We start from the raw sequence: 12,654 nt of genomic DNA on the forward strand, positions 1-12,654 counted from the left end.
GGGGGGGGGGGTGCCTACCCCGGATTCAATTATCTGTGGTAGCTATCTGGGGTCTCACTTGGTTATCTCACTTGGTTTGGGCCCAGGTTAAATCTGGATAAATTTGAGTTCTCACTCGTATAATTCCAGGTATCTGGGGTATACACCCTGGAAAACTGGATTTAAGTTTGCGGTCGGATAACTAGAAGAGCGATTCGTGCTCCGTCAATCCCGGATAACTGAATCCCCGGATAACCGAACCACTAATAACCAGAGTTCTACTGTACTTGATCATCATATAGATAATTACATACAAGTGTCCTCAACTGTCCTCATCTCTGTTGAAGAAATAAAAAAAACTGCCACTGCAAGTTAAGCACTCAGCGCATTCCTGTGGCCAGGGTTGTGGTACAATTATGGGCTGCCCTTTTGGCTAAGCTGACCTCACACTTAAAGCCTCAGAGAGGGCATTGTAATGACCGCATCAGCATGGCCCTGTTATTGTGGCCCATTACACTGTGACAGTCGGTTCCAAACAAGAACTTATGAATATGACTATGATGCAAACAATCGTGAAGCAAACGCACGTTTCTGCAGGGCTTGGCGTTATTTTGGAACAGCTGTTAAGGTCACGGTGTTTGTGTTGTCCGAAAGGGATTTGCATTGAAAACATTTACGGGAAAAGACCTTCGCTGTAAGAGTCATGTGACTGATGAATATTAAATACCGAATGCATTGTTTAAGGCAAAGTGAACATAACAAGTTTTTTCTTCTATTAGGGTAGAGAACAATAACTATACAAGTTGCTTTGAAAAACACTGGCCTTTCTTTGTATTCAATGAACCTAATTAATAACTTTAAAGTATGTTGTGTGTGCGATTACGTCCCTCGGTGAATGAAATTACCTCTGTGCAGTAAACTTTTTGAAATAGCTTTATTAAAATAAACGTTGTAAAAATGTGAAGTCATTTAAATACCATAATAGTAAACCACTGAATCCAATGCCATGAAAAATCAAGACAAACGCTTATGTCAGACTCTAAAACAAATGTAATGCCACGAAACAATGCATATGCAAAAAATAGTTTTATTTTCTCACTTATAACCGAAGGGAATATTTTTTTTATTTCCTGGGTTTCTCCATGCAAATGCAAAGTAATCTATAACATCATGATGCTGATCAAGAGAACACACCTTGAGCATAATCGTAAATGTATGTGGTGGTTGTTAACATCCTATGGAGATGTATGATGTTTGTTTTCCTGCAAATAAACAAAGAATGAAAAACGAGCATCATGCTTGAGTGTTGTTTAATGCCACAGCACTGTGTTTGTAGAGGCGTTGCACACATTTTTAGTTTATTTGTAATTTTACATCGCGGTGGCTTTTCAACCACACTAAACAAAACATCTATATGATTTATTTGTCCAGAAAAGCCTTCACAGGGGGTCTCAAAACCTTTTCAGAATGGTCCACGAACACACGGTATGAGACATGTAACGAGTCATCGCCCTCCTCAAGTAATGTTATGAATTCGCAATATGAGATTACGATATGTTTTAAGAATAAAATGCTTCGTCTAATTTTTTGTTACCATCTCGTTTCTACTGTTTCTCACGTTTCCTGCCTTGATTAGATTCATGAATATGTTTTCAACATGCTGAAAGAATTGGCTACTCGTAGATGCACTCATTATATACAGTATATATGAATAAAAAATATCATTCTTACACACACACTTAAACACATGCATGTATCGTGAGGATAAGAATCAATTAATTAATGCATCGTTACACCTCTAAATAGTTACAAGTATAGTAGTCATAAGTGTTATTTTGATTTTAAAAAATCCCATTAACGTTAGAACCAGCTGTAATTAACATGAAGGACTTTGACTTATACATTTAGATATGTACATATCTAACAAGTAAGACATATGTTGGCTAGGTGAGCTCTACTCTATTAAAATAGTGCACAGAACGGTTCATGGCAAATTTAAACCAAAGTAACCCCGAATCAAACTGCTGATGTCTCATAATATACAGAAAGACACAATTGTCTGTGCACGTGATGTAAAATGACCGTGTTTTTCTGATTCATTTGGCCTGTGCCTGTGTCCAACATATGTATGTCAGGGAATGACTGTAACATCATAAAACAATGGACCGTTATGGGATAAACTCAACTATTGAACTCCAGTACGACTCTGACAAGCAAATAGGACCGTTGTTGTGTTCAAAGTTGTTTGTTATGAATAGGCGTCTGTTGTCGGGAGACACCACAACTTCTCCACAATTGAAGCTTCTTCTTTACGCAGTCTCACATTCGAGTGTTTACTGGCGTGCAGAGATTCTGCCAATGCAGTTCCAACTGACACAACACATTACCTAATACCACTCTGGGAAATAGTGTGATCGATCAATATAGAAATTTGATAATGCTTGTAATTGATACATCTATATGAATAAGTCACTTCTAATGCCAGCAAGTCAATGGAACGTGTCGCTTTATGACCGTGCAACTTGATTATTACAGTTTATTGTTAATTTTTAGTCTTTATTTTCTAATTCTGCACAAATAACACATTATAGCAGCCTCGTATATACATATCTCTGAAGCGACGCTGTAGTCCACAAATTGCCACTTCCAATAACGCCATATGTGTGCATTTATCAAGGGAAGTCTCGCTGCGTCTCAGCGGGTCGTGGGTTTGGATGATTGGCCAATAGCTTTTTTTAGAAGCGTTTTGAACGAAAGTGACAACATCTGCCCCAAGATTTATTGGGGTTCGTATTCATCTAAGGCGCTTGGCTCGCTTGGACAGCGGCATTGCCGCAGAGTGACCACAGAGAATCTCATCATCATCATTATTATTATTCGCGTGTCACTATTCTTTAAGTCCTTAACAATAAAAGTACTTAGCGTACAATTACGAGCAAGCACACACATCGTTAACAGAGTTAAACTTTAATTTGTAAACACAGACTAACACGAGACAACATATTCTTAGGTTTTTTCGGTAAAGTCACGTAGGTAAAACACCAAAATTAATGAAAATAAAATAAAAACAAAAATCACGACGTTTCGGAGGCAACACAAGTCTCCGTCATCAGGTGGGACCTACGTGACTTTACCGAAAAAACCTAAGAATATGATTCCTTGCAGTCACGAAAGCTTCAAATCTAGAACGAGACAACATCTTCATGCACTCTGTTTGCATTGTTTCATGGAAACCCTTCAGGTCCCACGCCTCCCCCCCTCCTTCCCCCATTCAAAATCGTGACCGGAATACACGAGTGGGGTGCAACCCATTGTTGTCGTGCCCACTTATGTCGGCGACGAATGAAAAGCAAGTCCTGGCATGCCCTGCAAAAACCTTTTTGCTCACCTGCAACAACCTTTTTGCTCACTTGCAAGTACTGTATGCACTCACGAGCAATTATGTTAAAGTGGAACACGGGTCACTGCAGGATTTAATGTGAAGTCACATTTAACACTCATCGTCATCATCAATTCACTACCGGACGAGACCTCCGCAAGCCGACGCCCTCTTTCTCGCCTTCTCTCGTGGTCATCGGTGGACGTCCTCCCTCCCGGACCCGTTCACTGCCACTCCCATCATTATCCTTGACCATGGTCATCGTGCTTTCCAGCGACGACGCGTGTTGCCCAAGTCCGCTCACTTTTTTCTACTTTATTGTTGTTGCTAAATGTTCAAAAAAAAAACGCAGGTGAATATTATTCATAATCAACGTTTTTGGGTTTAGGTCACGAAAGCCTACGTGTTAAACTGAATATTATTACACTGAAAGACAGAACGCGGAACAGGGAACATAAGCGAATCAGGTGCATTGTATCATCCTGTTGTTATACTGCTGTATATTAGAATAAAACAAGTTTGGCTGGCTGACTGCATTCCCGGCTGGGCTGGCTGACGCGCGGACAAGTGTGCGGTGGTGACGACTAAATGAGGCATATTTATGGTGGCTTGGTGGTAGTGGTAATGTATTCCAGAGTGCTTCGTGCACTGTGCTATAACCCGACCAACTAAGTTCAATTCCCGGCCGGGATAACAAGATAACATGATATCAGAATCAGAATATGTATTTATACTGGAGGAATCTGATTAGCTATAAAGCTATTTTTCACAGATGTCCATCATGGCCAAGCGACGTCGTCTGAACCGGTCCTGCCATCGCCAAACCCCACTCTTCACTATCCTTCACTGACCAGCGTGGTGAAGTATGGTCAAACAGCCCCTATAAATCGATACTGCATACGGATGCTTTCATCCAGCAGTCGATTGACTGAGGGTTGTAATTTATTATTTATGTTAATGTATTCGAGTAGGTTTAATGAGTTGCGAGCATTCAGCCATTCGACAAATACAATTCGGTCCATGCATTCTAATGTCTACAAGTGTGTAAATCCAGCTTGTTTTGCCAATCCACCGTTGGATGAGGACCACCTTAACACCATGCTGGTCGATGGGGTTGTGTGATCATACTTCGCCCCCGATGGTCTGTATGAACTGGTGAAATATTAAACCATAATTGGCAGCTGACATGTTCGTATTCTTCCTCATTGATAACATTTAAAGAGACAAAAACGATTCGTTAGATGAAAACGCATTGTCGTGGAATACAAAAAAAATCCCACCCGCCTCGTTTTAAAGATTACATTTTCACGCACCATGAAGAGTCCCCTGTCCACGTGTTCGCTGTGTTATATGGTTCACAAATTCATTACGTGACAACAACAACAACAAAAACCCCACTTGTTGAACGACAAATATACACAAACGACGCCTGTACAGAAGGATCTTTATTTTACAAACCTCAGATATAACCGGCAAGTTGTGTCGATCGCATTCTCTTCAGGTGAGCACTTCGCTGTGGTATTTGTCTAATTCCACGCTTCACCGAATACAGAAGGCCCAATATACAAAACACTGCTGGGATCCACTCCCCCTGCACGTTAAATGTTACATTTTTAAGAGGCAGACAATGAGTCTCCTCTGTCCTGTGTGCCCGCCATTGTTCAAACAAATCTCTGGAATGATATATTCAAGTTAAATCAAGCAATCCCGTCAACATCAATAGGGCACTATAAGCAAATAATCATTTAGTTTAATACAACTCAATACATTCGTCAATAATATTTCACCAAAAAAGAGGGACAGTACAGTTTCGTGGTCGAAGACCTTTTATGGGCAACGACTCATCTCCGCAACAGAAATATGTTTCATAGAAATTTACGTTGAAAGTTTATTTTGTTTAATCAGGCGAGAGCGCAAGAGGCCAGGGTTGGAGTCTCATTTGCAACAGTGACATGGGTCACTGAAAATGACAGAGAAAACACAGCACAGTACAGCATTGAATAGAAATCAGAGCAAAATATATATATGCTTAAAAGAAGGTCCATTTTCCGAAACATCTCATTACTGTGAAGGGGTATTGTTCAAAACGTGAACGATTGTACATACATGCTTTTATTTCGGAAGTTATTGACGAAATGTGTTCAGTTTTTGTTATTTGTGCACCACCGTCAACGTGGTGTGACCAATTTTTGTTATTACAATTAGTTGCAGTGCGACAGATTCACGACTTAACGATGTAGCAATACTTTTTTTAAATGCCATTTGTTACGTGTGCGACATTTCACAGACACAAATGACCATAAACAAACTAACTGCCAATTATATATTTGTTGGTATCCCCTTGTGGATGAAAGAGTCGTGATCAGGCGAATTTTAATTACTTCTCTGTCTGCCAAGTATTTTTGCAGAGCTCGACACGCTATAACAGGAGCTCTCAAACTTCAACACTTACGCGTTGGAGTGTAAATTATGTGCAATACTCAATACTTATCACACGCATCGTCCTCATGTGCTAATTGGTAATCGCGAAAAGATTGACCAGACTCAGACACCATGTAATATGCTTCGTGAGTTTTGGTTTGAGAAATAGGTCAGGTCTGGTCAATGTTGTTTATTCTTGAATACGAGCCAGGTAAATGTCGCGTCTTGTGTTTGGTTATGATTCCGGTTTGAGATGACAACCGCTGTTATAACTCACACGGTATTCCACGAAATCGTAAGGCCTTTCTTATAACACGCGCCTGCTGTTGAATCCATAGTATTGCGATAATGCGTTTAGCAAACAGTATCTGAAATATAACAATTGGTTTTACGGGTTTTACCCCTTCTGGCAACAAAAAACCCCTCTATTATGAACAAAACAGGTGTAAAGATGTTAAAACACCAAACATAATAATGTTTCAAGGAATCCTGTCTGCAGGAACCGCACGTACTTGTGAACATGCAAACAAAAAAAACATGCTCTGATAATATATGCATTTTCTTTGAAACTGATTGGTCCACACCAGAGATAGTTTTTTTTTGGAGCCGAGTCTCAAACAGTGTTAGACCGGAGAACGCCAAAAGGCGAACAGCACAAGGCCAATCCACTATCAGGGCATTTATAGCTCGGGCTGAGCAGCTACAATATGGGACGCACCTAAAAGTAAATACCATCGTGTATACTTCTCGTGTAAGACATTAAAAAAAAAATCCCAAAACAGATGGCTTTCGTGGACATAGTTACCGATTTTATTGTAACCAACAAAACCCAAAAAATGTGTGACCGGTATCGGTAAAACAAACGCAAACACACCCACCCACGTCTGTCGTTTTTTTTTACGTAACCACTCCGGTTCTCCAACCTTCCACGCCGCGCGGCACGCCGAGCTGCGGCTCGGAATAGCGTGTGTGCGTGCGAGCACGTGATGGGAGACTCCTCCGCTGTCGTCACTGTTTGTGTTGGAAACGGTAATCCGGCGCGACAACACCAAATATGGTCATGTTCTACACGCGCCCCGCCCACGCAGGGCATCCCCCGCCGCGGAACAAACCAATGGCGGAGGCAGTGGACGGACGACCCCTTTACAATAAATACTCGCCGCTCGAACGCTTAAAAGGCGCAGCACAAGTTTACCACGCTCGGCTAGTACACACGTCGACAATTATATTATTGTATATAAGACGCGTACACGTGTAATTGTTTCGTTTTGAGAATAATCGAAGGCGGGTTGGAACACATATAACATCACCCCCCCCCCCCCACAATTGGAGAGTAGTTGGTAGAGTCCGTCTCGGAACTCCCTATTTAAGCGGCGCGAGTTGCGTGTTGTGGCGTCATTCGCTGGGGTTTCTTCTCAGTCAAGTTGCTGCTTCGGCGCAGTCGCAACTACTACGACGACGACCGCTGCCGTTTGGAACGAACGAGAGACGACGAAGGACATCCCCAGCTGCGATCCATCCACCTCCTTCGCCATGTACACCGAGCAGTGTCCCGCTTACGACAGCCTGTCGCTCTCCGCCATGCTGAGCGTGGAGTCGGCTGGTGCGGACCTCATCACCCTGCCTGCATGGAGCGGATCACCATCGGGTTACCAGGTGGGTCCCCGACCACACGCAACGGAGGAGAGAGTGGTGGTGATGGTGGTGTTGGTGGTGTTGGTGGTGGTGCCGGTGGTGGTGCAGTTGATACGGTGTCTATTGCCACCCAGGACGCCTGTTGTGTAATTGGAGTTTGCGTGTCTCTCTTTCTACCCCTGGTCGTGTCGATTTTTCTCCGGGTTCTCTGATATGACTCCCTCCATTTCCTCACGATGATAAGCCGCCACTTCGTTGTGCTATCATGATGAAAAAGAGCCGCCTAGCTCCGGTGTGCTTTACCTGGTTAAATAAAACCTAGTTTTTTTTTTAAATTTCGAACTTCTTTCGCACCGTACGGGGCCAACCGTACTAATCGGAGTTCCTGTAGGATATTGATAAAGCACCCTCCACGACATAGTGTCCCAGGTTCGCCTGGACGAAAATTATCAGTTGCAATTGTATAGCAACAACACAGTATGCCGATGAGCGAAAGGAGCGGTGGGTCAGTGGTTGGGGAGGATCGCACGGCTACCATCAGTGGCCGAGTGATGTATGAGCCGGTCCGACACCAGAACCTGCAGCCCCCCACACCACTTAAGCAAAAAAACCCCACAACCTACGACAATGCGTGTGGAGGCGATTCATACAGCAGTTGATTATTGGCTGCTGTACATTCTAATTTATATTGATCAATATTCATGTGATTAATGCAGATTTGAAGCTTTCGTGACTGCAGGAATCCATGCTCTTTGGTTTTACCGAAAGAACCAAAGAGTATGGATTAATGGGATGACTTTATTATGCATACTACTGGGCAACTGTGGAATAAAGAGCGTTTATAGCTCGTCGAATTCCTCCGGTATAATTGTGACATTGCAGTCGGAGCAGAGTTAAGTCTGTTGTGGTGGAGGGGTTCGGGGAAGCTACGTGACAGCACGACACCCACCACCTGCAGGGACCACCGTCAGACGATTGAGTTTAAAGCGCCGAGTGCCCGAATACAAATCGCTGGCAAAACTCTCGCGCTCTCGGCTCGCCGCGATCGAGGTGTCTAATTGAACACCCCACGCGCGAAGCCCCCCGTAGAGTAGCGTGGGAGGAGGTGGAGGAGGAGAAGGACGCGATGCGATGCACTTCACACTTTGCTGCTGCTGCTGCTGTGTGGTGATACGCAGACACGATATCAGCCAGCCCAGCAACACGCGCCTCTCTGCAGTGATTGATAGCGCAGATTCGCGTTGCCCAGGGTGGCTTTGTAGCCAGCCGTGTTGTCGGTGGTTCAACCGATTTGCAGGGTTGGCTACGTACGGTGCGAAAGAAGTTCAACACATAACTGTTTAAACGTGAAAATGATGTCGTGAAAAGTACTGTAAAAAAAAATCGTTGCCGGTGTTAGGGAGGTATCCATATAAATATATAATTGGATATCTAATGGGTAATTGTTTTACATGTTCAATTTAGGTCATTTTTCATCGAGAGATTATTTGAATCTTTACATTTCAGGGCCCCATGGTGTATAGTACAGTCTCCAACTATTAGTTACTAAATCTCTGGCTTTATGTCTCTGCAGTAAAGCAGGATCATTGCATAACACGTCGCCTAGTATGGTTTTCTCCTAAGTGCAGTATAATTGATGAATGCTTTTGTATTATTTGCACGTATGCACCACTGCCAACCCAATATCACTGTTCTGCATTTTTCTAAATTCACTTTGGTTATGTAATGTGAATTCATATAGACATATCCCATACGGCCCAGGTTAAAGTCATTTACCCGCTCAAATGTACTTGAAATAGAGAGTGTCGCATGTTTATAGACCTAGTAATTCCCACATTTTCGTGGCAGGAGTGAGTCTATCCAAAGCACAACTCCTGCTAAATATACCCAAGGCAGCCGTAGCTGCTGTCAAAGTGACTGTTCATTTTTTAAAATGATTCCATTTGTCATATATAAAAAAACAATCTAACCCTCGCCCATATGTGTGTCCTGTAGGAATACAGTACGCTGCCCACTCTTGACACCGACTCGCAGTGGTTGTCACAGCTGACGGAGAGCGGCAGCGGCGGCGGCAGCAGCAGCAGCGGCGGTGCTTCCGCGCCAAAACGGAGGGGCCCTGGAAGGCCTCGTCCTTACGGACACCCGACCCCAGCTGTCGGGCAAGGGTCTAAGGGGGGCCGCGCCAGAAAGGAGCAACAGGTGAATAATAATGCACACCTTTGTCAATGTCGCGCTGGGCTTGATTTAAATTGGTACGTGCAGAGCAAAGAGTCGGGTGAGAATGCTAGTTTGGCGAATTTGCACAAAAAAAATGTGTAGCATAATGGTGAGTGCTGATAAGTTACGCCGAGTGTGAGTGTTGGGTACAGACCTTATCTGCTATTTATCATACATCTATGCAACGTTATACTTATTAGAACACATGGATTAAATCGATCTGTGGACTTTAAATATAGTCACGGAATATTTGGGATGCAGGTGCATGAGCAGTGTGTACAAGTCGGTTAAACTCAACTGACGATGCATGCATATGTGCGGAAAACGCACACAACAGTGCAGCCAAGACTGATGATTTAACACACTAATGCGTATGTACCCCTTGTGTGCTGCAGCTCAGTGCGGAGGACCAGGAGAAGATGCGAATCCGCCGGGAGCGGAACAAGGTGGCCGCCGCCAAGGTGCGCACGCGGCGCCAGGAGCTGACCGACATGCTGGAGGCGGTGGGTAACCCCTACACACAGCACAGTTCACTCGTGGCTCAGCCCGTGCCCGAGGTTCCATTTAGTAGCTGGTTATATTCAGTGAATTTGCAATTTTTTTTTCTTAGAAAGGCCATTGCCTCAATCCACGTGCAATCACATTATTTTAATGAGTATCGTTTAAATGCAGCATTAAATACGTATATGTTTTCATTGTTCGGCAGATGTAAATTGTATTGTACCAACTGGCTTTCTGCACAATCGATCAATAGAATGTTATACCCTCAGTCAAGACCAGTGTGTGTAAAACTCGAATTCCTCTTTGCAGTAATGGAGCTGGCACAAATATCACTCTTGAATTAAATGGTGCAATTAGCCAACACGCTCTAACCATGCCCCCCCTTTCATTATGCTATTCCAGGAGACGGCTAAGCTGGCTGCAGAGCAAGCGACGATCCGTGCCGAGCTGCAGCAGCTGCAGAAGGAGCGAGAAGAGCTGGAGCTGATGTTGGCGACGCATGAACCCGCGTGCCTCTTGCAGCAGCCCACGTGCCAATTGCAGCAGCCTGCGTGCCGCTTGCAGCACCCCGCGCTCGAACAGACCTCGCCTGACTCGACCACTGGCTCCCAAGGGCTGAGGGCACTACGGCCCACAAACCTTCCACTGCCTCGTCTGCAGCTCAAACGGGAGCCTCACAGCCCCCTTTATGGACAACAGCTGCTGCAGCAGCAGCAGCACCACCATCAACAGCAGCAGCAGCCGGTGGCTCGCAAGCATGAGCAACTGAGTAGCCAGCTCGTGCAGCCCTGCACGCAGCTACAACCAAACCACGAGGCGGAGTCTGCCAAGCCGCTGCACACACCCGTGGTGAGCTTGACTCCGTGCAGCGGGAGCGGCTCCTACGTCTTCACGTACCCGAGCCTGGCGGGGCTGCAGGACTTCCTGAGCAGCGAGTCTCACTCCTGCGCGTCAGCACTGCGTCGGCAAAGCAGCAGTGGCGGCAGCGGAGAACTGGGGGCAGTGGGCAGCGACTCGCTGCTGTCCCCCACCATTCTCTCCCTCTGATGTAGTTCTGTCGTAATAGCTTTATTTATACGAGTGGGGTTGGAATCCTTTACCCTTTTGTAATGCGATTTTGGCGTGGTGGTTGCAGTGGGTAGTTCATTGCGCTGTGAATCCAGTGGTAATCATTCCCGTCCACGGCTCATGTCCTTGGTGAGCGATGTTTTGAACTGGTCCCGGACCACGCCTTCACTAAACCACACTAACCATCGTGGTGAAGTATGGTCGGACACACCCCATGTACCTGATAACGGCATGGGGGAGGCCTTTGTCAATCGGTGGATTGGCACAGGAATGTAATTTATTTGTTTGGTTATTAAAGTGGTGAAAATGTTAAAATTTTACTATTGTTTAGCGAAAAAAATATTTCCTGTTTACGACTGATATATATACACACTGTATATTACCTATTTAAAGCAAGATACCTTATTGTTATGCAATGTATATCTACTGTGGCGATCATAGGTGGACAGCAACAGCATTGTTGACGTTTATATACGTTTTTGTACTGCTTACATTCTACATGCTTTTCGGTGTATTGAAAACCTTTTGTGCTAATATTTTGATATCGATACTGTGAGCAGAGTCCTTGAGTGGCATTTTCAGTGTTATTGACTAGACTGTACGGTGTATGAAGAGAATAAATGCATGTTTATACTAGGCACTTGTGTCTATTTGGCATTAATATATTTAACTGTTATTTTACTTTGCAAAATTCACAAGTACTTTATAAAAATGTCTGTTAATTATAGGGAACTGTTACTCACAACCTTCCCAAATGATATTTCAGCTAAAACTTGAATACGAGATGATGAGTATTAGTATAGAATTCCTATTAAATGCAATAACACTAACACCTTACACTCGAAGTGAAATATTGTTTAGATAACTTAAATTGTACTTTTATAAAATCGTGCGTTTTTACATACGAGTGACACTGCCATTTCGTGATGTACACTTTATAATGTAGCTAAACTATTACAAATGTCTTCCAATTGCACAATTGGAAAAAATATTAAATACTTTATACACGTAAAATAAGCGGCTGCTTGTCTTAATTTTAAGACGTTATTCTTGACATGAAAAATAAAATCACGAGCCCTCTTTTAAAGCATTAATTCAACGATTACAAATGTCTTCTATTTGAGACGTTCGATAAAATATGGAGTAATTTATTCCAATGATTGATATCTATTTCAAAAACATGTTTAATGTAACCCGTTCCCACCTGTCAGTGGTGGTGGTTCTCATTAAATCAACTTGTCAAGTTCAGTATTACTTCGGTGTGTTATTTATTCACCTCTGTTTCTGATGTTGCAGTACCGCACGTACACACATACACCCACACGGAGTCTCCAGGAGATTATGATGGGCCACGATGGTGCACATTTTTGTTTGTCAACGGGACCTGTAATGTGATCACACTGGATCCTTTACGCAGCCACCAAATGCAGCACGACTCCTTCCCCCCCACAGTG

General features: G+C 43.7%; 1 protein-coding gene across 1 annotated transcript; it reads left to right on the forward strand.

The window, feature by feature from the left end:
* Nucleotides 1–7,130: 7,130 nt before the first annotated feature.
* Nucleotides 7,131–12,448, forward strand: LOC144719919 (uncharacterized). The gene is made up of 4 exons (XM_078596250.1): nucleotides 7,131–7,435; nucleotides 9,410–9,613; nucleotides 10,027–10,134; nucleotides 10,535–12,448. The coding sequence occupies exons 1-4, from the start codon at nucleotides 7,313–7,315 to the stop codon at nucleotides 11,177–11,179; spliced, it is 1,080 nt and encodes a 359-aa protein (XP_078452376.1). The 5' UTR covers nucleotides 7,131–7,312; the 3' UTR covers nucleotides 11,180–12,448.
* Nucleotides 12,449–12,654: the final 206 nt, after the last annotated feature.

This window comes from Lampetra planeri, chromosome 7, assembly GCF_965212315.1.
Source record: "Lampetra planeri chromosome 7, kcLamPlan1.2.h2, whole genome shotgun sequence".
NCBI classification, from domain to species: Eukaryota; Metazoa; Chordata; class Hyperoartia; order Petromyzontiformes; family Petromyzontidae; genus Lampetra; species Lampetra planeri.

Coding starts and splice junctions, on each gene's coding strand:
- LOC144719919 (XM_078596250.1), top strand. CDS start 7,313: ATGTACACCGAGCAGTGTCCCGCTTACGACAGCCTGTCGCTCTCCGCC. Junction 9,614..10,026: donor GCGCCAGAAAGGAGCAACAG/GTGAATAATAAT, acceptor TGTGTGCTGCAG/CTCAGTGCGGAGGACCAGGA. Junction 10,135..10,534: donor TGACCGACATGCTGGAGGCG/GTGGGTAACCCC, acceptor ATGCTATTCCAG/GAGACGGCTAAGCTGGCTGC.